The 27,119-nt window shown below is 37.8% G+C and overlaps 1 protein-coding gene across 2 annotated transcripts in view; it reads right to left on the reverse strand.

The window, feature by feature from the left end:
• Positions 1 to 2,677: 2,677 nt before the first annotated feature.
• Positions 2,678 to 27,119, reverse strand: part of LOC127803011 (uncharacterized) — a 44,461-nt gene continuing 20,019 nt past the window's right edge. Inside the window, exons 5-8 of one of the 2 annotated variants that reach the window (XM_052338991.1) lie at positions 5,451 to 5,966; positions 4,680 to 4,835; positions 4,066 to 4,490; positions 2,678 to 3,404 (exon numbers count right to left, since the gene is read on the reverse strand). In XM_052338991.1, the coding sequence (XP_052194951.1) occupies positions 2,820 to 3,404; positions 4,066 to 4,490; positions 4,680 to 4,835; positions 5,451 to 5,907 (1,623 nt within the window). In that variant the 5' untranslated portion in view covers positions 5,908 to 5,966 and the 3' untranslated portion in view covers positions 2,678 to 2,819. Of the gene's footprint in view, positions 3,405 to 4,065; positions 4,491 to 4,679; positions 4,836 to 5,450; positions 9,947 to 27,119 lie in introns of those variants that run through there. The other variant, XM_052338992.1, reaches the window with a different exon arrangement.

Genomic DNA, 27,119 nt, shown 5'->3' on the forward strand with positions numbered 1-27,119 from the left:
CAGGGAATGTCTCGGAGTGAAATTGTCTAAGGAAAATGATATGGTTTCGATGAGCGTTCCGAGATAAGATTTATGGTATCGAAAGAAATTGGATCGGGAATGATTTTCGGTACAGCTAAAATGTAGCTGCCATTTAGGCTGCAAAATCGAATCATTGTTGGAGACTTCTGAGAAGTCAACGAAAGCTTGAGGGGGCTCTAATTTTTCATAATGAACAACCCTTCAGTGGTTTAAAGATGAAGTAAAGGTCTAGTGAAGGCGCAGGAATGAAATCGTCATTATTGAGTAATCTTTGAGTAATTAATTTTGCATTTTCGGTAGAGAGATGCAAATTAATTTGATGTTTAAGGGCATAGTTGCAATAAAGAAATTGCTCAAGTGAAATTAAGAAGGAAATTGGGGTTTATGTGTAATTTTTTTTAGTTTAAATGTGTAATTTAATAGTGTAATATATAATTATATATATGCATATGACGCGTTTGCGTGCTGTGTATGTCGCCTATGCTCTGCAATCAGCCATGCCCTGCAAGACTTGGAAGGATTTGCACGCCAATAGGGTTCTTCACGCAATGAGGTATGAGCAGTAAGATGAGGGAGTAGCTGAGGGTTATAAATAGAGGGAGAAGGGAAGAAATGAAAGCAAGAAATGGAAATGGAAGCAAATGGCCGAGAAGGAGGCAGAGAGAGCTCGTGAGAGAGAGAGAGAGAGTGCTGGAGCCGAGAGGGCCGCCTAGGATGGCTGAAATTGGCCATGGCAGCAACAGCAAAGCTGTTGTTCGGCAACCATGGCCGCGCAGAAGAAGAAAAGCTAGCGAGCAGGGGGTAACCGCAGGTTCGACGACATCCAGCGAGGTCGGAGGGCTCGGTGGAGGCCGGGGAAGCAAGGGGTGCGATCATGGCAGCCGTGGCTGCAATTGGTTGTAGAGAGCTGCAACTCCCCGCAGCCAACGATGGCCGCGGGTAGAAGCTCGCGGTGGTTCGTGCATGGTGTCGAGGTTCGGCAAGGCCGAGGCAGCTGGCGGAGGGCCAAACAGCGGCGACCGTGAGCTGGTGCGCGGGAGTTGCTGGTCGTGCGGGGAGGGAGAAGAAGAAGAATAAAGGGAAAATAAAATGGGAAAAATATCGAAAAATCCTGAAAAATAGGATTTAGATATTTATTAATATTTTGAAGATTTTAGGCGAGAAAATTGTTCGGACACGCATTTCGAGGATATGACTGGCATATCGAGGAAGCCTAAGAGGCTAAGTTAAGATAAGAAAAATTTCCTAGAAAATTGTCATAGTGAAATATTTGAGAAATATTTAGTTTGAATTTATTGAGTAAAAATAGGAAGAAATAAAGAGAAAAATAAAGAAAATGCAAGAAATTATGGAAAAATAGATTTTAATACTTATTTAATCAATTATGGTGATTAGGATGCTTTGAGGCTTAAGTTGAAGTGACTTGTGTGAATTTTGAGATTGGCACGCAAATCGAGATAGCTTGATAAGCTTGAGAAGGTAAGTGTACTTCTACACGTTTTGTACAGTTATAAATGATATGCCCTTAAGTAGGTACTTAATACTACGTAAGTGATTATGTTTAAAACTTGATCCTCGGAAATGTTTTCATCATATTGACATACCTTGATATGTATCCATCACGTAGATTGCATACATGACATGATTATGAAATGCATACGTATACGTTAAAATCATTGATCACATGCATGTTGTCCGTTTGGGGGTACAAACTAGCACTACTGCTTTACCAAGGATGCCCTCATACTCCTCGGCTTCGAAAGAGGTGACCGTAAAAATGGTGAGTAGCATGAAGGGTGCAGTTGACTCCTACGATGAAGTAAGACATTGTATACATACATGATAAAATATTTTATACCCTTAGATGATTCATCATCTAACTTGAGTTTTGTCTCTGGAATATTCAAACGTTCTAGATAGAGATTGTAGCAGACACGAGGATGAATGAGGCATGAAATGGCTCGTAGCAAAGTGCATGATGAATTGAATGATGAATGAAATGTATGTTATGTAGTTCATGTATTTAAGTTCTGTTACTTTGAATTTTAGATATTTTGAAAGAATGAGGATGTATAACCCTATTAAGATTAATGTTAGTTGAGAACTTATGCTTTGTATTAAGTTATGTTGAGAAATATTGATGTAAGATCTGAATTTCGATTAATGTTAAGATGTCAGGTTCGATCATTGCTTCTGCATTTGATGTGTATAATAATTCTCTTTCGAGAAAATATTTGAAAATTTTAGAATAGATTTGATGAATGATATAACTTAGCATTAGGTTTTGAAGGAAAAAAAAAAAAATTATTATCCCAGATTGTCCTAAATTACAACGTGCTCGAGAAAGCGGAGCGTTACAACTAGTTGTTGCTCGCGGGTTATGGTTAGAGACATGTTAGAGGTTTTTTGCATTATTTGTAAGGTTTTTTTTCCCTTTTTCTTGGTGCTAATAACTCTTCTTTGTCTTATGGCTTGGGAATTTTGCCTCCTTGGTGCTTCTAATGATTCTTGGGTTGCTAGCTTATTAAAAAATTTTCACCATATATATATATAAAAAAAAAAAAAACTAAAGCATTTGAAAAGATGGGTATGCAAAAATGCATACATATGCATAGAAAGACATATTACAATAAAACATTGTTTCTATAGGCAAGTACATAAAAAAAGAAAATAGCAATAAAAAGGGGCAAGCATAAGGTAAGACTAACGTGGCAGAAAGAGGGACATTTTATGAAGAAAAATAAAAATGATAATCCATTTTGTTTTTTCTTCTTCAGCATACTCTGATGTATAGTTTCTCAATTTGTTGGGTTTAGGAAGGTCCAACAGAGAACTTGAATGAAGATCCGAACATGCAGTATTGCATAAATGCACACTGGAGTACTTCCTAACACAAGTAGTGGTATAGGGATCCACACAAAGTTTTCGGGCAACATTATGACTAAGGCAGTACCAAACGCTACCAACATGGTTGCAATGGACAGGAAGAGAGTGAAAAGGCCGGACATCAAAGCCAGCGGCAACTTGTTTAGGAAATCTTCTTCTCTGAAAAGCGATGTATGAATCCCCAAGAATAACATAGCTGAAGTGCAGGAAAAGGACAATGAGAATGCATCTGAAATTATGTAAACTGTAAAGTATTTTGATTTCAAGTTTGTAGGAATGCCAGTATCCTCTTTATAGCCGCCTGGAGCTGTGAATGCTGCAGCAAACATTATAGTCACAATCAGGGTTGCCACCACTGAACAAGATGTTGCTATCTCCTTCAACCAGTCTCGTCCTTGATCCTTAAGCTCCTTGTGTTCCACTACAAATAAATCTTGGGGAGTTTGGTTATTATTGTTTACTAATCCTTTGCACATAGGTGCCATCTTCTCCACTTCCTGCAAATATATTACAAATATTTCACCTTTTCACTGGCTCAAGGAAACAATAATTTATAAAAACAAAGTGCTCTGTATCTATCTCTCTAATCAACACAATTTTTGTTTTTATTCATGTTTTAATTAATAAGAAGAAGAGAACAAATTCAGAAAGAAAAACGAATGAAACAATGTTACCTGGGCTACAAGAAAAATATTATAATAAGAAGATATATAGGTAAAAAATTGTGAATACATGTTTTATCTATTTGTACCATAAAAGGAAATAAAACAAAAAGAAATCAATTTTATCCTTCTTTGTGAGGTTTCTATTTTCAGTAATGTTATATTTTTACACAATATTTTGATATTGTGTTTGAAAGTCATAGAATTATAATTTACTTCTTCAAGAAATTAGTAATACTTCTTCATATGTATAAAATTATCAACTATTTTTTAAAAAATATTTTTTTTATGCATAACAAAAATGTTGATAATTTTTGAAAACGAATTGATAATTTATGAAAAAGTTGAAAAAATACTTATAATTTTGTAAGTGTCAAAAGATTATATACAAATGGCATTATCCCTTTTTTGGGGGGGTTCAAAATCTCTCTTTATCCCTGCTAAGGAAAAATAATGAAAAAAATAAACTACAAAGAGTTGATTTAAAATTTAGTACCTTAAATCGTTGTAGCTCTATCTGCATTTGTAGAGCTGGACCAAGAGATTGGGACGATGATAACTTTGCAGCTCGATGAAGGAGAGTGTTACCATCGCGATCGGGACGTACGGTTGCAAAAAGTTTTGTCTCAGGCCTTTTAAATGCAAACTTGTAGATTTTCCTAAGGCCTTTTGAAATTGCATGGTCAAAAAGTGTTAATCCATCAATCTCAAGCCACAGCACATCAGGGCAATCTTGAGTAGCTATTTTGACAAAATCCTCATTCTCTTGTAAAATAGCCATCAGCATTGGTTTCCCCAAGACTGTTACTTTGGTCTCAGTATCATACTTATATAAACTAGATAATTCCTTACTTATTCTACGCAACAATTTAAGAGCTGGTAGGTGATTGTCCATGTACTTCTTCCCGTACTCCAATGGGGCTGTCATTTAAACAAAAAGTAATTTTATCAAAAGCTACTCTAAATTACCACTTCAGTGTGAAGTAGTGGTTTAAGATCAATAATGAGTATCAATATTTGCACAGCAGCACAAAAGGCAAAGCCTCGATCAATAATAACTAATTAAAACGTTCACTTAATTCCAAAATTGTAGAGAAAAGCATAGCTCACTTGAGGAGATGTTGTCGTTTACCCAAGCCAAGAATCGATTTCTTTTTTCTTTTGCTAAATCTGCAAGGGCTAGTGGATATAGGGTTGTACCTTCCTCCTCCTTCATTTCTTCAATGCATTGACCTGGACCTAGCTTGAAAACCTCCAAAGCAATATCTATGTAATATGATAGGCAAAAGAATTACTATTTACATGTATAACATCGGGTAGAAGTTTGGCATTATTCTTTGCTAATTTAAACCATGTATACCATTGCAAATAAAAATATAAAATATAATTATATGGCTACTATTACACAATAAAAAAATTTACTATGACAAAATAACTAATCATGCATGTATATATTGGGATCAAAGTTGGAGGTTGTTAGATTTTAGTATTGCGCTATGCCATAGTTTGGCTCTTCAGAGCTTTAGCCTAAGCTAGAGTACTTGGTGTATGTCTTTTCAGTTGGAAGTGACATAGTTGATCCCTTGGATGACTAGTATTCTTTGGCATGTCAATTATGTCATCTCCTAGCTAGTTTATAGGTATGTGGTGCGTTTCTGTCATGAGCTGCTATGTGGTGCTTGTGCCCTTGCGGGTATTGTGTTTAAGGCTTGGGGTCATTTCAAGTAGCCCTTGTGCCCTTGGGTATTGTGTTATGTCTCAGTGCATGCCCTCCCTTGGGGTAGACTTTTTTACATGTAGTTTTGGTGCCTGATTCCAACTGAAAAATAAGAAAAATAGAAAAAAAAAAAGGAGAAAGAAGAATGGGGTTTTGGTGCGTACCATATATTCCTGCCCTGATGCATGCTTTGAAAAGCCCAAACCGATTATTCATGCTTTGATACTGAACCTTATTGCCTGTATTCAAACTTTGATCTTCTTTCTCTCCTTCAAAAAGGTTTTCAAGTAGAGTCCACTCATAAAGATAACGAACTATATCCTTGTGGCCATAAAGAGCAGCCACAATAACAGGTAACTGTCCTTGACCATTCTTTACATCTGCTAAATCGTCGTATTTATTCACTAACATCTTGACAATACGCATCCTCCCTTTTGCAGCAGCGAGAGTAAGCGTCGTTTCACCATAATCGTTTTCTTCTTTCAGCAATTCTAGATCTATTTCTCGATCTAACAACTCTGAAACAATCTTTTCCTGTTCGGCAACCACAGCCACTTGGATAGCATTTTCCTCGAACTTCGTAAATCTATTGTATAGCAGTGCATTGTTACTAGCCAGCATCTTCTTCACCTCTTCCAACCTTCCACTTCGCACCGCCTCGTAGAAGTTTTTATCAAATTCTAAAATCAAAAGCAGAGGTATTAGGAAAATAAATAGAGAATAGAAAATTAAATGAAGAATCCATTAATTAATTAATTTTGGGCTTTCTTTGTGGCTCAAGTGCATAGGTTTTTGGATTGTTTTGTGTGGTAGCAGTTTGGGTTTCTGTTGGGTTTTTGCTTGGCTAGTGGGCTACCTTTCTATTAATTAATACATTTCTCACTTTTGCCAAAAAAGAATATTGCCTTAATTAATTCAATTGCACGTGTGTTTTTATTATTTTTACATATTATTAAGGCTAGATGTTAGAGTGATGATGTGGTTAGTTGTCTTATTTGGGATTTATAGGGTCAGACAATACTTAATTGTCGTTTATGGTGTAATAATATTCGATGAAGTTTTCATACTAATATCATTAGTCTCTTCATCCTTAAATCTTAATCATCATGGCAAGGACAACATTAAAACTTAGTGTGAGAATATTTGAGATTCACACTGCTCTACTCTAAACTCCCAATCATCGACCACTGGGCTACTAAAGATAATTGGGAAGGGTAAAAGAAAAGAAAATTAAAACAATTTTGAAGGTAACTAAAAAATTCAATAAATGAATAATTTTAGAATGTGGATCAAGAAGTTGATTGTGATGTTCCTTTTTTTGTTTTCATTGTAATCACCATGGTTGTTTTTCTTGTCTTATAAAGATTTGTACAAAAAGAATAAATTATATATATATATATACACACACACTAAACAGAGTAGTTTAGTCATAAAGGCTTTGCAAAGAAAGAAAATCAAGGGAGCTACAACCAATGGCATCCACATGCAAAAGTAAAGAAACATACCATAAGCAATAACAATAACAATGCTAAACTGAGGAGAGATGATGTGGATGAGATGGGTTTAGCATTTTATGAAAAGTGCGATTTGGACGGTTTTAAAGGCTAATTTCAAGAGAATCGGGCTAATGATTCCAAGTCACCAAATTTGCTGGTAAGGTCTATGCTTTTTCGGGCAAATTTATTCGTTTAGGCCTTGAAATTAGCAATTTTTTTATTTTAGGAAATAATTGATTTGTTAATAACTTTCATTAGAAAGTGAATTTTAACATGCCGTTTTGAGAGATTTTTCTTATTTCATGTTGATTTTTAATTCTGTAATGAATCTGAATCTTGTCTTTTTTGGTAAGAGTCCAGATTTAGGGTTTTGGGATGTTTTCCAAATTATAACCTATAAATTCTATGTTTATAGGAGATTTTGGATCGATTGATAAATTTTCAATAAAATTTCTGTTGAAATTATCTCTTAATTCTCTTCAATTTCTTCGGTATTCTTTAGAATCAACGAGTTATTGATTGAGTCATATAATCTGGTATTCGTGAGTGAATCAACGGGTTATTAGATGGCTTCCGCTACGTCAAGAGATTAGATAAATATAAAGATAAAGATAAAAGAGGATAAATTAGACTTATTACTTTTGATCACAAAATCCAACTTGCATTACAAGATATAGATCACCCCAAACAAGAAAGATGGGATCCAAGCTCTTCCTAGCAAGAAACTCGGCTTTAAAAATAACAAACCAAATCTTCCAATAAAAACTCATTGCAAAGGATGAAACAATCAAAAAGCCATGGATGGATTGGATGGCCCTTTGAAAAATAGCAAGGGCAATGGTGTAGGAACGATTCAAGCAAGTGCTAGCCGATCTATGGCTTTGAAAGTCCGTCGATGATGAGTCAAGAGATCGGTGTTAAAAGATAGAGATAATAAATGATTGTATTGCTTTAATTATGCAATATAAAGGGGTTTTAGGGTGTGGTTGACCCTGTATGGTTGTTGCAAAGGATTATGGTGATGGCAGTAAAAGATGGGTTATGTCTGGCTACACCATCAAGTTGAACAGGGGTGATAGTGAGGGGTAAGTGACAGTCAACAATGGGGGTAAACTCCATTATCAAAAGCATTTTCCAACTAGAGTTTGAGATGTACACAACCATACTCCTCTTTTTAAGCATGTCACTTAATATTTTGGAAACAAAGACATTGCTAAATTTGTCTCCCTATAATGAAAGCACTTGCCCTTCATCAACAACCTCATGAATGAACTTACTCAATCTTGAGGCAAGTAGTTTGGAAATAATCTTTTGCAACCATCCAACCATAATAATTGAGTTAAATTCTCCAAGCTTTTTTAGGTAGCCCACTTTATGGATTAAAGTAAGAAAGGAGTTTGTAACTACTTGTGACAACCTACATTTACCATGGAAGTAGGAAACCATATTGAAAATGTCATGTGTAAATTAGGACAAAAATTAGTAGAAAAAATTGTGTACTAAACTTGTAATGTATCATGAAAGAATTTTGAGTAAAAAAAAAATAGAAACAACATTTTTTTATTTTTTATTTTTCACTTGCATACATAGAAGGAAAATACTACACACCTGAAGTCACTTACAAACCTATAACATATCTATAGATCAAGTCGTTGACTAATTCAAGAACTTATCAAGCTTAATAAAGCAATTTGAAATAATAATGGCACTCATCTAATAGGTCTTAATCTCTCTCTTCCTTATTTTCCTAACTACATAGAGATCATCCATCTTACAATTCACGCCACCCATTAATTATCACAAGAGAATTACAAGGAATACCATTTTTTTTTTTTTTTTAAGAAAAGGCCAATTTGAATACCAATTTTTTTTTTTTTTATTTTCATTACGTTATAGCCATAATTTTTGTTTTTTGCTAAAATTTACCCTTGACCATTTTGAATGGTTTAATTCAAGGGTGAATTTAAAGCTAACAAAGTAGTATTTTAGGGCCTAAGTAATTCAAAATTTAGCATTTCAGGGGAAAAGTGAACGATTTTGAAAAGTTTAGGGGTTAATTTTAATAAAAAATAAAAATAAAAAACTGGTTGAATTGAAAAATCTACGGGCTAATTTGGCCTTTTATCTCCCCCTTTTTTTTTTATAAAAAGATAGAACTAATATTATAAAGAACAAGCTCAAGCAACAATCAACGCATAAACACAAAGCCAACATCACACAACCATGACAACATTGAAAAAACAAGCAACAATCTATTGCTAAAGCAAAAAGTAAATGGATCAAAGCCTTAGGAAACCCAACCAAACATCCACTGGAAGAGAAATTGAATCCTTAAAGCTTCTAGAACACACACACACACACACACACAAAAAGACCCCAATCTAATCGAACAAGAATTTAAAATTGCCACCCGCCGAAAACTTCAAGCCTTAAAATAGAAATTAAGAAAATGACTACCACATAAAAAAATACATAAAAAGGGACAAAATCCACATTCAAATAAAATTGCCCATCCACTCAAAGAAACCACCTCCTAATGAGGATACCCCATAGAGCCAAGCCCCCATAGCCAGTATGAAAAGAACCAAGAACTAGAAAACATGTTGCTCCCACATCCCAATCCTAGAAATGAACTTTTGAGTAGAGATAACTAAGAAGATAGTCCTAATAAGGAATATAACAAAATATGATACCCAGCCCAATGCAACTGATTGCCTTTAAACCTTTTAATAATCCTTTGTAACCTCCTTACCAACTGTTAAATTCTTTTGTATCCCTTTAAACCAGGGTCCCAACACACTTTTTAATGTTGTCATTGCAAAAATTTAGGCCCATATATTCTCCCAGTTTCCAAGTAGCTTTGGCTTTTGCTTCTTTGAAATGGTACATCACCCTTTAGAATATGATTACCATCATTCTCAATTTTGCCACCCCTAAAGTTTGTCTCATCTCCCATATTTTGGAAGAATGCCCCAGATGATCCGCCTCAACAAATATTAGTCGAAAATCACCATCCAACCAACTTGCATTAGCCCTAATTGAGATCTCTTTATCCACCAAAGCCTTTGAATTGTCCAAAGATGCCATAAGCTTAACTACTCTCAATGGATAATCATTTGGAATTCGTGGCCCAATAATTTACCCATGATCACTATAAATGTAACCTTAGTTTTGACCTAGTGTTCTAACATTCAACGTACTCACAACCCCATTTATGTTGTTTTGAACCTAGACAAAGGATACATCTACCCTATCTCTTTCAAAATCCAACAACTTATACTCATTCCTAGACTACATTTATCTTGCAAAACCATCAATATATTGGCATTATCCTTAGACACCTCTTCATCTCCTTTAGAAAAGTCGTTCATCAAATACCCTTTCTCTTTTTACAAAAATCTTTGCACTCTCCTTCTCTAATGAAGACGAACTAGATTGGGTGCTCAAGCTGTTCCAAAAGCTCACAGTAGATCTATCGTTTGAAAGAAAGAATGAAAAATCAAGGTTCTCTACAACAATAACATGAAAAATTGATTTACTTATACCAATGCCAATATCACTTTTAATAAATTCACTAGCAATTTTGAGATTAATACTCTAACAAAATCAAATCTCATATTTGAAACTGTGTCACCATCAAGACTAATAGTCCTTCCCATAAACTTCCTATCAACTTAAAAAATATATCGTTCCATGAATGCAAAGGGATCCTCACTTCTAATCCGAACTAACCTTTCAAAAAATTGCACCAAATGCTTTACCACATTGAACCAATGATCTAACCATGAAGAATAATGCTTAATCATCTTATCCATTTCTTTTTTATCCTTCAATTGCATAATTACAAAGTTCCAACCCATAGCTTTTATGGAGTAAGACAACACTCATTCTCAATAGAAATCCTTTCGTAAGCTTAGAATCGCTTTAACACCCTTAACAAATACCACTGCGCATAAATCAACTCAAAATTTTACATCTTCTAGCATTGTAAACACCAAATTCAAACTCTTATCATAATTCTTCCAATGTTTACATGTTGATCTTGAACCTTCTTTGCTTTATTACCTTTTGTCACCACTACAAAGGAACTTGTGTCCCTCCCAATCAATACCACCTTGCACTTAACATCCAATCTACTATCTTACAACTTGTGAGAAAGTATAATGGGATTCACCTTATGGACCTTGATTGCTTTCTCTCCCTTTACCTACCTTTAAAGTACATGAATGTAAAATTTAGGGAAGAAGTATTAACCTATCTTTGTGTTGGGATGAAAAAAATTAATAATTGTTTCTGTACTTTTTGAACAACCACCTAAGGGTATCAAAGTTGACTTATAAATGTAAGTTGTCAACAAAGATTATGAATGATCACCTTTCCAATACTTTTGATTTGAAGAAAACTTTAAACCAATCTATTCGTCAAGATCCATCCAAGCTGTGAACATTGACCCCATATATTAAAATTGCAAGGGATACTATAATTGGGTGTAGATTTTGTAGTTGCCAAACTACAATAATTGGATTTATTTGTCTTATGATAAGCCAAAACAGAGTCCTTCACTGAGACAGGAGATCTTAGGTGTCATGAGCGAGGTCTAATTAGGTCTGAATCGGATCAGCAACGTTGGCAAGCCGAAGCTTTTGCAGTCTTTAGGGTCGATAGTCCCTTAAGAGTCTTTAGGGGAACAAGAAAAAAGGGCATCCCGAAGGGTCTTTGGGGAAGGCTTCTGAGGGGTCTTAAAGGAACTGATTCTTACTCAAGTCTACAACCACAAAGGGCATTAGAAACGCAAACGGGGTTCTACCCCATGCAGGCCCTCAGTTAGACAAAATATTCTGGGATGAACATGCAAAAATATGTAGATATATATGGCTTGTCTTAATTGGTCTTCTGCCATCTTGAATAGTAAGGTAAGTGTCTTTCAAATGAGTTCTGGAGAAAGAAAGTAAGAGGTTTAAATGATCCACAAAGGTTTGTTTGCCTTGGAGAAGGCGAGTATTTATAATGTCAGGTGGGGCTCACGATCAAGTCCTCAAATTCTCTTGGGAGACGCATTGGTTGAGGTTAGAAGGCTTAGAGATGTCTTCAGGGAAAATATGCCCTGATAAGTGTCTCCAGGTGGTCCTGAAGAGTTCTTCGGGGCCACAGATTATCTTTCGTCTAGGAGACTCTGAAGGAGTCTTCGGACTTATACATTTGAGAGGTTAGACCATCTAGAGCGACCTTTAATGGAAGCATTGGGAGACTATCGACCTAGAGACTTTCTGAAGACTTAGGCCTTTTCGAGAAATTTTTCCTTGGACTTAGGAATTTTTTAGGGCACCACACAACAATAGCTCCCCACTATTGCCTTGGGTTGAATGGCGAAGAAAAGTGTATAAAAAGATGGGTTTCGAACATAACTCATCGGGGGAGACTCTTGGGGGGATTAGCAACTCTCAAACTTTTGAGGACTTGGACTCTAAATATGCGGTGGTCCCCAATGAGCCATATTTTCCCCCAAAGAGCTAGAGTCATTCGGAGCACTCGGAGACTCTCTTGATAATCCCGAAGACTCCTTGCTGCTCTTAGCTCCCTGGAGATTCTAATCTTCCTGAAAACTCTCTCTCACTGAGAATTCAAACACTTTAAGGTAAATTGGCTTCCTCGCAACCCCCCACTAAAATTACTATTTCCCTGCGGATGCAACCCTCAATTTTAAGAGAAGAAATTGCTAAAAACTTTGTGCAGTCCCACCACATTTTTCAATCATGGAATCTGAGGGATCCTAGAGCCAGGGTGCTTACAACTATTATTAAAGGATGAGGGGTAGCAATACATTTAGATAGCTTACAAGCAAGACTTAGGATTCCATTGCACCCATTTGGGATGCAATTTTTAAAGGAAGAAATGCTAGTGTCGGCCGAGTTACATCTAAGGAGCATGGGGTGGAGCCTACCACCTCCTTATTACACTGCTTTTATAACGTTTAAACCATAAAAGGAGAGAGAATTTTTTTCCATCCAAAGGATGCCTCTTAAGGTTAAGCTATTTGTGAGTAGACCTCAAAAGATAGATAATTTTGAGACCAGGTGGCTGGTAGTTATACTGTCTCGAGATGCTAGAGGTCATCAAGATTTTGATGCACTGAAGAAATAAGGATCCCGTCCTCCCTATGTTAGTATAGCATGTTGTATATTAACAATTGCAATCATATTTATTATTGAATAAGGAGTTTTTAAATTTTACGAGAAGTCATTCTATTATTTTTTTGTTATTATTGTAATGACCAGATGAAACTAGATAGAAGTCCATATGATGTATACTGTGATTAATCTATAAAGATGTGAAATGAAGCATCACAATTTGTAGATATCATTAAATGTCCCAAGTTGTAGCAATGTCAAGAATGAACATTGATAATTGCGATAAAACTTGTATGTGCTATGTTTTTGCTATGTGATAGCAATGGGGTCTCAAACCCATAGGTGTGGGGATACCTAGACAAGTACATAGGTGACCAATGTTAGAGAATGTGTCACTGGACATGACTTGCCATGAGAATCCATTTTGGTTATATGTTGATGGAATTCTCATACAAGATGGGGTGTAACTAATCCTTGGACCTGAGGTTGTCACGATCATCTCATAAGAAGATAGGTATGCTTTGACATCGTTTCGATGGGCCTAGACAAAGGCTACACGTGAATGATCATTTGGTATATCATGAGGCTTGGGGAGATAGGTGCATAATCAAGACGAGACTTGTCTATCCCTTGATACATGATGATATATTTAAGGCTTCTTCAGTGGATATTCACTTTAAATCCATGGCCATGGTGAAAGAGATCAATAAAGAGTTATTGATTCACTTTCTATTGAGTGAGGATATCCGGAGGACTGAAGAAAACTCATGTGATCGTAATCAAACAAAACATCGCTAGACTTGAGATCACATAAGATACATTAACGAGAGGATCGAATTATATAGTAACCATGCTCGTGAAAGGTTATTTACGGATTATGAATCATTCTGAATAATTAGGTAGACATGACGCTTTGCTAGAGGCCAATCTTATCTTATATGTTCATACTGACACATTGCCAATATATTTGAAAGCGTAATGAGTCATACCCAATAGGTACGGTCCCTAGCTTAAACCAAGAAAGCGGACGTATGGTTAAGTGGGACACTTCGACAAGAAGTTGTGTCGTTGTAAGTTCACACGAAAAAAGAACAAATAAATGTAATAACGTCAATTTGACAAGGGGTCATCATAAAAGAAAGAGTTTTCTAAAATGACAATTGATTAAATTAGGAAAGAGTTTCTAATATAATAATTTTTTATTTGTTAGAGTGGCAAATAGAAAATAAAATATATTTGGGCTAAATTGAATTTTGATCAAATATTAAATTAAATATTATATTTGGACTAAATTAGATTTGGACCAAATATTTTATTCAAACTTATTATTGGATTTGGGCCACTTAATTAAGTTCATAGTTGAACTAGGATAAACCCATTTTAATTAAGTTCCTAGTTGGACTAGGATAAATGGGTTGACCCATATCCATTAGGGTTTAGGAAACCATAGGAATCATTGCTCCTCTATAAATACTCCTTTATGGGTTGCCCAAATGAAAAAATAGTTTTTGTGATTTTTCAAGAGTTGAAAAATTGCCATTCACTTTTTCCCATTTCTTTCGACATCGAATCGAAACAGGAGGCTCTTTCTGTCCATACACAATCCACGAAAAGGAGAGAGAGCTAGCACTCCCATTCCGCACTCCTCACCAAAGGATGCATGCTACATATCACGAGTTAGAGATCGAATGCTTAGACGGCTTGAATCCGCAAATGACTCAAAAATCTAAAGGTTAGATTTATTTTATTATGTATGTGATTGTTTTAATTTTAACGTCGATCCAATTGCCGGGATTGGGGTAAGATTCAAAATTTTTGAACTACGTTACTTAACCAATAGCGATCTTGCTTTACTTTCACCTTATTCTCAGATTTGGGCCCTATCCACCAGAGAGTAGTGCCTGTGGGGCCTCAACAACTTAGAGGGTGTGAATTTTTTGCACTTTTAGGAATTTTGGACACAAACTCTTTACTAGAAGAGGGTCTGGTAGCAAGATTGATGTAACGGCCCGCCTCCCAGAGCCCCCGAGCACCAAGAGGATTCGTGAGAGGGTCATTACTAAAATGATACCGAACAATGACATGACTACAACATCCTCGCACCCCTTTTAGAAATCATAATTTTTCTTTATTATAACATTTTATCATGATCTTTACAAACCATTCATCATTTGGGCCCACCTGGGCTTACATAGCATACGATAAACTCCGAAAACGTAAATATTAACTTTATCAAAGACTCGATGACCGCCCAGGATCTAGTTTTGGGAGAGTTCTGCACTTGCTACCATGACATGCCGGTCTGGACCCAAACCCCGATGAACGTACCTGCTATCATAGGCGTTTCTCTTACCTGGAATGATGGAAAAACAACATGAGTCGCGAGACTCAGTAAGCTCTAGAAAGAAAGGTTACGGGTTTAGGATAGGACTCTTCCCATGACACCCCATGCAACCCATGCCAATGCAACCACATCATGCCATGATCCATATGTACCTTACCTCTACATGCATAACATAAAGTAAACTGCACATAAGGAACCAAGAGCCTACATAAGTCACGCATTGGCACCCGAGTCCCGCATGCATACCTGTTGGCAGCCTTTTATAAGCTACCTCCATACCATGTCCTTAACCTGCCCATTTCTATTGCTCACATCATAATCTGTTGCCGTGGGTCTCACCCCAAGGTCTTTAAGTTGCCGTGGGTCTCACCCCAAGGTCTTTATGTTGCTGTGGGTCTCACCCCAAAGTCTTATCGTGGACCACGCCGCCGTGGGTCTTACCCCAAGGTCTTACCGTGGCCACATCGTGGATCACGCCGCCGTGGGTCTCACCCCAAGGTCTTACCGTGACCACGCCTACCACCCATACTTATCACCTAAAACGCACATTCTCACCATGCAACAAATAAAAAATGCAACTGCTTTTGTAGCATAAACGTGATGACAAGGCCCCCATAAACCAAGCATCAGGCCATACTAACGCCCACATAAGAATTCACACATGCGAGATGCCTCTAAATGCATATGCTCACCTAGGGTACCCAAATTGGCTCTTAGACCAACTGGGTCATGTAAATGCTCACACATCCCATCACACACAAAACATGTCTTCACGTGAATGCAACCCAGCCCCTTGTGGCACACACATCATGAAATGCACAAACCAAGGCGGGAATCTGGAGTACCAGCTCTTCTGGCCGTCTAGCGCTTATCGTAACAATCGATGACTGGCGCCCATACATCCAGCCATCAACTGCCACGACCCACGATCAACAGTCAGTGGCTTTGTACCCATACCCTTAGACACACTTACTGACACTATTGACTTTATATCTTCCCAGCTTAACTTTACATAACATTTCTCCATAACTCATAACTCTTCATGTACATAACCACATAACATCGTAATGCCATTCTCATTACTTTTCATTCACATAAAACCATCTCAACATACAAAATAAACTCTTTAACACATTCTCCTAATTTTAACCATAACCACTTTCTCTAAGAACCTAACCCCAACGGGTTCGGCATCATTCCCAAGAGAAGCTGTAATACCCCGAGAGCCTAGAGGAGTTAGTATATATCGAGGATAGTGTAAGACAGGAAACAACACCAGCTGGATACCTTTTGGGCTGAATGTTGGCAAAGAACTCCCAAGTTAAGCGTGCTTAACCTGGGGTAATCCAGGGATGGGTGACCCCCCTGGGAAGTTTGCGTAGGCCCATCAGGGTAAGTTGTTCCGGTTCTTCCTATCGCTTGATCGGGATGTTACAGGTGGTATCAGAGCCGACCCCTGAGCCTCTGAGCGCGGTGGTGGGGCAAACCTCAGCGAGGAGGCTGAGTCTCGAGAGGGGTGTGTGTAAGCCCCTATGGGGGGTGCGTGTAGGCACCTTAGGTGAATCCCACATCGGCCATGCAAGGGGGGAGATCTAGGACCGGTTGTAAGGTCACATGACGATGACGTCATGTGCTTAAGGGGGGAGAATGTAATACCCCGAGAGCCTAGAGGAGTTAGTATATATCGAGGATAGTGTAAGACAGGAAACAACACCAGCTGGATACCTTTTGGGCTGAATGTTGGCAAAGAACTCCCAAGTTAAGCGTGCTTAACCTGGGGTAATCCAGAGATGGGTGACCCCCCTGGGAAGTTTGCGTAGGCCCATCAGGGTAAGTTGTTCCGGTTCTTCCTATCGCTCGATCGGGATGTTACAGAAGCAGAGCGATACGAAGCTCCGTGACGGTCGAAATAAAAGACGCCATGACATCCTTACTTAGCTTATCCCATTAACAATAAACTCATTAATAAAATAAAAGTCATAAAATGGTTACTACGCGGATTATTATTATTTATGTGTAGAACCGAGTCAAGGTGAGGGAGGGTTTAGAGTACAAGAAACCTCAAAGACTTTCACGGGAAATAAATAGCACTAGGAGAGGGTTAGGAGCTTGCCTGTAAACAGCCGATCGTAGCTTCTCTCATACTCCCACTGCGAAGTAAAACGTTTAACAGAAAATAATAAGTTTACGGCCTATATTAATCAAATCTAACCGTATAAAATCCGTAATTTAAACACATAATACTTATACTAATTTTACTCACTTACTTGACCAATTTAATCAGAAAACAATCTCAAAATCTTCTAATTTTTCTCTTTATTTACCTATTTTTCCTTCCATTTTCGTGCTGCTCGCGGCCCCTGCCTCTTCCTCCCATTTCTTCTTCTGCCTTCTGCGCTTCAGAAATGGCCAAATTTGGCCTCAATACTTGCTTCCCAAGGTTGCATTATATATAGCAACTTCAAGTGGCTTTTAAGCCACAAAAAGGTAATGGCCAACACAAGGCCACGCCATGCGCGCACACATATACATATATATATATATTATGCTATATAATATATGATAATATTTTATATGTATATATTGTTTACTTATTGATTTTGAGAGAAAATTACTCACAGCAACTTCGCTAATTTGTAATCTCTTTTTTATTATTATTTAATTATTTAGTTATTTTATTATATATATATATATTTTTATAATATTTAATTTACCTTAAATACTTAATAATCTAAATCTTAGGAATTCTACAAATTTTCGATCACTTCCTCATTTAGAAATACAATAAATTTAATATTCTCTTTTAAATTCTTTTAACTTACAAGTATTCCATAAGTCGCCAATCACTTTAAACGTTGGTATTAATAGTTATTATTTATCTCCAAAATTTCTAAATACTCCAAAACATCCTCAAATACTAAAATTAATAATTATTACTTATCTCCAAATTTTTGGGATGCTACAATTGATGTATGCCACGATAATGCCTCATGAATAATCAAGATACTTGGGAAGCACTTAGAAACAACTGGATACGCCGGAGTGGTATTTGACCGAGGTATGAAAGGCTTTATTTTTTATGTTTTCTCTTGTTATTACAACCTTTAATATTTGAGATTTTATTTAGCTAGCAGGGAATGCAACGTTAGGCTATTGCAATGACAAATGCTTGGGCAGACTTAGCCAAGGCTGAGGTAGACAAAAGAAAAATGACTCGCAACCTCCTTCGCCAAAGGGATGAGAGAATGATGTTTGAATCAAGTCATTGATTTTATTTAAAATTGAGTGATTAGTTTTGATGATGAAAAACGAAAATTGGTTCTTTAAATTCCTTATCGAAAACAATCTATCATTTAATAATCGATATGCTTGTAAAGCTAACCATTATAATCAAATCAATCTTTATACATATAGTTATGAAAAATTATATTTAAAAAGATCACTTGAACCGTTAGTCAAAATGGATTCAAAATAAAGCAATTTTTTCAAAGAAGTAAGGTCATCTGTCGACTAGCTGTCGACCGTTTTTTAAATTTTAGTAAAACTGTTGACAGTTTCCTATACCCTGTCGACCAATAGAATGCTTGTTTTTGAAACTTGCTTATAGTTGTTGACAGATTACCCTTGGGCTGCCAACCGACAGAATGCTTGCTTTTGAAATGACCTTCATCTATCGACAAATCTCTTATCATCTGTCAACCGACCTTTTTTTTTTAAATTCATATGTTGACCGATGCTCATGCATTTGTCGACCAACAATATACTAATCATTATTGCTTCTAAAGATTACAATCCATCTGTCAACTAATGCTTATGCATCTGTCGATCGACAGAATCCCTGCACAAGGACCTCTTTATAGTTCCATATGATTTGTCAACTACTATTTGAATTTTTACTAATCTGTTGACCGATGCCTTGCATTTGTTGGCCATTCTTTTCCCAGGAAACCCAACGACTATTTCTAAAGTGCATTAAATGAGTGCCTAACAACCCCAACAGTCATATTTTTGGATGCTAGCACCCATAACTATAAATGCTCGTCCATAAGATCTGATTCAAGTACCAAACTAGGAAGTGTCCAAGAGAATTTATTGAGTTTACATTCTTTTCTCTCACTTATTCATTGAAAAGGCTTGTAATCTATTTATTGTTTAATTTCTTTCAAGCCTTATTTTTCATTGAGAAAATTTGTAACTAAGAGGTCAAACTCTTAGAACTCTATTTACAATTGTGTTCATTTATTTCCAAGTTTGTAAAGCTTGAGGGCCTATTTATTTGATAGGAGGTTGTACCTTCCTAGTCTTTAGACTAGAGGACCTACTTGGTTTAAGTAGGTGTTTTTAGCGGATTGGTTTTTAAAATCCTTAGTAAGCAGCTAAGGTAGTGGACTAGGCTTTGGTAAGTCTAATCATTATAAATCTTTGTGTTCTTGTGTGTTTGCATTATTCAATTTCCCTTTTAGCAGCCATCCATTCCTCACTTGTTTCTCATATCAATCCTTCATTGGAAAATGTTTTACATTGTTTAAAGTTTTAAAAGTCATTAATTTAAAAATAACCAATTCACCCCCCTCTTGGTGTGTGCCCTAGGACTACATTTCTATCAATGAGGTGCTTGGAGCACGAGGTTAGGGACTATAAGGACTAGGACTGTTACCATGAGCGTGAGGCCAAAGAGGCTAAGAGGGAGATGAACTCCCTAAAGGGAAAAGTGGAGCAACTAGAGGAAGAGAAGAGGAAACAACGAGAGGTCGAGGTGGCACTTATAGATGCCAACTTCGTAATAACTATTGAACTCAATCGGGCTTGGGAGGAGAGAGATAACGCATGTGCCCAATTCCAAGAGTCAATGAGGTGCGCTAAGGAACTTTCTAATTAGCTCAAGGGGATTGATATTGATACCATAAGAGTTGCGGTAATGAAATAATATCAGTCTTCTCGAGTGTACCATGAGGAGAAAGAGAGGTATGTCTCAAGCTTTGCTAAATACGGTTTCTACATAGCCTGAGAGTATCTGGAGAGAATGCACTTGGACGTCGACTATTCAAATGTCATATTCACGGTAGAGACGAATAGAGAGGGCATCCGCAATTAGTGGGACTATGAGGATCCTGACCCTAAGACACCAAAGGAATATTTGAACGCCAAGGTGAAGGAAGCTCCCAACCTAGCAGGATCATGAAGTCTATTCATATTGAAGCCGAATTTAAGTCCTTAGACGCTAGCCAACCATATGGATCCTTAGGGGGCAGAGGATATAGATGCCCTTGCTAACATTATGTTCAAAGATTTGGATTTCACGAAGATGTCACCTACCTTTGAGGACGGATTTCCTGGGGCATTAATTTAGATCAGCTTCTTTTTGCCCTCTTTGGCTTTTTAGCTCACTCTATCTTTTGTATTTTGAGACGCATACACATATATCAATATAATGGGCATTCTTTTGGGGGGATGGAATGATGTTTGAACAGTTAAATGTATGACTTTAATGAATGATTCTCGCGCATGAATGCAACATGAATAAGGGCAATGCAAGAATGGGTAAATATTAATAATTAATGGTTATTGTTCATAGCATGTCATCACCTTAAGTAGGGACTACACACTCCGAGTGTACTTGTGTTGTTGCATACTGTTGTACCACCTATAGGAAGATGGGATTTTTTGAAGCAAAATAATTCCTATGCAAGACCTTGCGACAGTGTGCTTAAAGTAGATGATCACGATGGTGTGCTCCTACGTACGTGGCAAGGTGGAGGCCCATAACAAGGCTGTAACTAGCGTCAAGAGCTCACGGCATGAGCTGGCGCTAAGGGCTCTTGGGAAGAGCTTGCGGCCAAGAGGCTTGCGATAACAAGGCATATAGGCAAGGGGGCAGCCAAGGGCTCGCAACCAAGCTCGCCATCAAGGGTCTTACGATAACAAGGCATATAGGCAAGGGGACTCGTGGCCAAGGGCCTTGCGGCAACAAGCGACACGTGTAGACACTTGATCCCTTCGTGAATTACACCCTATAAATACCCAATTATAGCATATTGAAAGGGACTTCGAAATTCAGTAAAATTTTGATACATTGACTATGTTTTTACTGTTTTTGCGAACAATTATCTCCATCTGGCACTAACTTAGGCATTGGAGGGTCATCGAAGGTGAGGATTCCCGCGAGCCTTCTAACCAATTTTGAAGTATCAACAGGGTAATATTCTTTTGGCGAAAACCCTTATAGCGAGAGCCTTGTGGCGAGGTCCTTGTGGTAAGATCCTTGTGGCGAAGACCTTATGGCAAGATCCTTGAGACGAGATTCTTGTGGCAAAGTCCTTGTGGTGAGGTCCTTGTGGCGAGATGCTTATGGTGAAGTCCTTGTGGCGAGATCCTTATAGCGATAGCCTTGTGGCAAGATCCTTGCAGCAAAGTCCTTGTGGGGATAACCTTGTGGCGAGATCCTTGCGGCGATAGACTTGTGGTAAGATCCTTGTGGCGAAGTCCTTGTGGTGAGATCCTTGCGACAAAGTGCTTACAGCCAGATCCTCGTGGCGAGATCGTTGTGGCGAAAGCATTGTGGCGAACCTCCTTGAGGCAAGCATCCTTGTGATGAACTCCCTTGCGACAACTTTTCTTATGGCAACCTTATTTCACTAGACACCGAGCTCAAGTAGATCCCATATTATAAAATTTAATTGTTGTATTTTTGTCAATAACAATTTTGCGTCGTCTGTGGGAAAACGAACTAAAAGCCAAATTGTGAATTGTTACTAATGGCCAACACGAGAAGTAATCTTTGAACTCGCTCTCAAGGTGGGGAGTCTCACCCACCCCCGTGAGATAGCCGACATCCAACATGAGCACATTTGCCTCCATAAGGCTCTTATCACAAGGGAGTACACAGCCAGCTCCCCTGGATCCTCAACAACAGATGGAGGACCAACTACTACCCCTAGGCTTCCCTCATCCGTTTGAAATTAATCAGCATAGGCATCCCAAACAATTAGGTGCTTCACAACAGGCTCCTCCTACAGTTCCTTGGGAAGCTTAAAAGCTTTACGACAATAGCATACGGAGGGAATGCAGACATTACGAGGCATGGTGGTGATCCTCCAAAGTATGAATCCCCGTATAACGTTACATGTAACACTGGTAAGATTTGTGCCAAAAATCTCTCCACTAAGGATAACCCAACCAAGAGGCGACAAACTTAGTTCCTATAGAGAAGCTACACCTGACACTCAGTCTCGATCCTCTCCATACCAAGGAAATCAGTCAAAGCCTCTACCACTAGGATAAGCACGAGAATAGAGTTATCAAAGAGGTAGGCAAAGTCCCACCAGGGGTCCCACCCCAAGGAATACAGAAGCTGACAATCACACCACGATAAATATACGGGACACTACGAAAATGGTGGTAGAAGAAGTGCTAGAGCAGAAGAAGTTGGTCCCGGTTGTGAATGAGCAGTCAAAAAGGAAGTCCCCATTTACCGAAAATATATTGGGAAAATCACTATTGAGGAAGTTCAAAATGCCTCAGGTTCTCCTCTACGACGACAAGGATGATCCTGATGATCACATCCAGAACCACAAATCTCTAATGATGCTCCATGGAGGGGATGATAAGATTATGTGTCTAGCATTTTCATTGACCTTGTCAAGACATGCCCGAACTTGGTTCAACAGTCTACCAGAACCATCCATGTCGTCATTTGAACATTTGCGAACAAAATTCATCAAAAGCCTTCATAATTAACAGTTGAAAGAGCAAGAATGTGACGCATCTCCTCAGTATCCGACAGGGGGCCAAAGAGACCTTTGCCAATTTGTGAACAAATTCCATAATGCCACACCAAAAATTCGTAACTTGCCAATGGAAATGGCGGTATCAACAATGTTACAAGGAAAATGTCTAACTTCCTTATAGAAGTCACTATCTCTAGACCTGCCAAGCTTCTTGGTAGACTTGTTCATCAGGGCAAATAAATACATACTCCATGCGAAGGTTATGCAAACTGTGAGGATAGATGAGGATAGAGAGCGGAAGAGAAAAGAACGAGACACTGAAGAGGACCCTAGACAATGGCAGGAGAAGGTCAGGTGTCCGGCTAATTCTATCCCGCAAGTGGACGGATCGTGACAAGTAATACAATGATGAATAGAGTGTCGTACCCACGAGGACTAACTTTTGACGTTTACTCTAATTGATCTAACCTTAACCTAACACACACATTAACAAAGAATTCAATTGTAATGAAAACTAATTTATGAATAAAAGATGCAAACAAAATAATTGCTTTGATTTAAAACTCACAAGACTAAGGCACTAGGGTTTGTGAATCCACCGTCGACCTCTATGATTCAATTATTCATTACTCAGGTGTTGCTATTCCTTATCTTAGGTTGAAAATTGATAATCCAATTACAACCAAAAGCCTCTCTCGATGGTCATTTAGTTCTATGTATATATATGAGATTAACTATCTCTAGTCAACCTTCGAACATATAAACATGCATTCAATCACGGAGATCATCACACAATGATTTCATAGGGCATAACGGTATCTCTACCTATTATCGGACCCTACGTTGTTTGCTACCATATCTAATCCGTATTGAATCTCTCGAAAGCAATACAAATCACAAATAAGTTTCAATGGTGATCAAGCATCAAAACAACATTATAAACATAACAAACAATCAACTCGGATAGATAAGAAAATAGCAAACCAAATAACTTTAAATCAAACCATTAGAAGTCGAGGTTTCATCATTCACCCTAGCTATAAACACTTAGCTATGCATGCTCTCAATCAAAAGAAAAAGAAAAGAGTTGGAATCCATAGCAAAGAATTGAAAAAGAAAAGAAAAATACAACCTAATAGTAAAGTCTTCAATCTTCTGCCCACTTCTCTTCTCTCCCCAAAAAGACTCCCAAATCTTCCAAGAATAAGTCTTTATATAGTCCTCTTTAGGTTATCAAAGTCCTGCACCTTAAAGGAGTCTATTTCTCTTTTATTTGGATTGAAACGGGCTTAAAACGGCCTTTTCCCGAAGCTTTGAATCCTACCGCGGTCCTACCGTGGTATGCTTGTTGCTGCAGACCCGTGAGCTCCAGAAACTAATTCCTAAAGCGGTACTACAGCGGTATGCATTCCGCTGTAGGACCGTGAGCTCCAGAAAGCAATTCCTAAAGCGGTCCTACAGCGGTATGCATTCCGCTGTAGGACCGTGAGCTCCAGAAACTAAACCTTATAGCGGTCCTACAGCGATATGCATTCCGCTGTAAGACCGCTAGCCTTCTTCTTTAGCCTCTTTCTTTATCATTTTCAACTTCTTGCTCTCGATACTCTTTTGCTTTCTTTTAATTTGATACCCGACCATGCCTCCAAGCTTTATTTCACTTCCATAATGCACCAAAATCACTCTTTTTGCTCCATGTCCACTTTAACACATGCTCCACATCTACATAACCATATATAGAACCAAATCAAGTAGAAATCATGCTCATTGAATGTATAAATGCTAAGTTTATAGACCAAAATAAGTGTATAAAAGAAACTTATCAAATACCCCCAAACTTAGACTCTTGATCGTCCCGAGCAAGATTATCGACTCAAATATATCACCCCTCAAGTAGAGAATAGTTAATATTTCAAAATCACTTACAAGTTGGATAACCTTCAAGGTAGTTTCAGATTTTTGTATCATTCATAATTCACACAGAGTTTTCTAATAATGCTACACAACTGTTTTGGACTTATTCCATGTTTTGACGTGTGTGTGTGCAAATCCTGTCAGGTACAATATCATGCATAAGGTTGTTGGTATCCCGACCCTTTGATGGTCCTGTACACTTTCTCGCTCGTAATATGCACTTCACCCCCAAACTTGGTCTTTTCATTCAGTCCCTAGGTGCTCTCAATCACTCTTTTCTTTCTTGTTCAAGTTTGGTTGGACTCAGCTAAAAATGGCGTTGTCTTGGTTTGTGAAGACTCTCTTTTATTTTGAATGCTTCGACATGCTAACATCCACTAGACAGTCAAACCCACCAGTTTTCTCAATCCCTAAGAGTTACAAACATCGGCACCATTATTGAGATTTTTTTTTTTTTTGTTGAACGAGTGCATTTTATGCTCCATCTCATTTTTTTTTTTTTTTTTTATATCTTATGTGAAGCCTTCACTCCATTAAGCTTTCTGAATGACCCTTGTAACGAGCTTTCAGCCGATGACTCCCAAGCCAGATGACCACGGGGCACCAAGTTTTAAGATACCTCTACGGGCATAATCACTCAAGTCATTCAGGCTACGAAGAAAGGTATAAGATATATGCAGGCTCAAATTTAATTTGGTGCACGACATAGTGACATAGGGATGAGATCACTAGCCTATGGTCATTGCCTAGCTTCTCTTAGTATGTCTAACACATTCCACACAAATTTTAACATGCACGGAATCAACACATTCCTCAACATTTGCCATCATAGCTCAACCTTCCCCAAACTTTTCTTTTCATAATGTTTGATGATTGAGTTGCTTACAAAGTTGGTTTAAGGGTGAAAGTCTAATTGGAAACCTAGCAGTGTAGTCAACCTATGCATTGAATACATGTGCTCAAATTAGTCTAACATGGATAATGAATCTCAAAACGAAATGAGTAGCATCACTATCTTTACTCTTTGCATCAAAATGGTACCAAATAAACTTCATCATTGATGGCACGTCTACCCAACAAAACAAGATAATATTTTTTTTTTAATAAAACCATACAACTAGACCGTACGACATATGCAAGCTGCCCATAGTGAACCTCCCCCCAAACTTAAACGTTTCATTGTCCCAATGGAACAAAGAGAAAAAAAAGGAAGGAGTGTACCCGGACTATAGTGTCAAGGTTATGATGGTAGATAGATCAACACATGCTCGTTTTGAGGTATTGAAACTTTCGGCAATGGAGTTGCCCTTGTAAGCAGCTGGTGTAGGATGGCTCTTCAATTGCATTATCACTTTTGAAAATGTACCTACAATGCACAAGTTTGAACATGAGAATGCAACAATGAATAAGAATGACATGAAGTAGACAGAGTCACATGGATGCCCAAACTCCCCCAAACTTGAACCTCAAAATCCCAAACTTAAGGTGCAATGTGCAAGTTAACATTGGCTGGGGTATTTTATCAAACACCAAGTGCATGCTGTTATGATGACCTCAACATTGTTTTTGTACAAAAATCCTAAAAAAATGACACCCTAACCTAACTCAAAGTAAAGAAAAAAAAAAAATGCAACATGCCAATAAATGAAAAAGATAGGAAATTGGGTTGCCTCCCAATAAGCGCTTGTTTAAAGTCATTAGCTTGACTAAGCCTCCATCTTCAAGGAGGCTTGAATCCTTTTTCCATCAATATTTTGTGGGTGCCATTTAATGAACTTATTCCTTGAATGTTAGCAACCTTTAATCCAATCCCCTTCTTTTGCTCCCTCAACACCCTTATCAACTTTTCCTTTTCATGACTTGGTGGCTTGGCTTTTGAAGAAGAAGAAACATCCAAAGAATACAGTTTGTCTCTTTTTGATGGACAACCTTTTTGCTTCTCTCCCAAAGAGCCCACGACCACAACCTTGTTCTTAGCATCCAAACTTTGTTCCTGCTCATCAAAAGAGTTAGCAATGCAATTTTCTTTAAGGTCATCAAGTCTCTCTACTAAATCAACGATGCCATCTCTCATTAAGACTTCTTTTTCATTGCCATTAGAATGTTTCATAGCCTTAAATACATTAAACGTAACCGTCTCATCATAAATTCTAAGGCTAAGTGTTCCTTGCTGGACATCAATCAAAGCTTTTCCTGTGGCAAGAAAAGGTCTCCCTAAAATTAAGGG

Source organism: Diospyros lotus, chromosome 6 (assembly GCF_014633365.1).
Source record: "Diospyros lotus cultivar Yz01 chromosome 6, ASM1463336v1, whole genome shotgun sequence".
NCBI lineage: Eukaryota > Viridiplantae > Streptophyta > Magnoliopsida > Ericales > Ebenaceae > Diospyros > Diospyros lotus.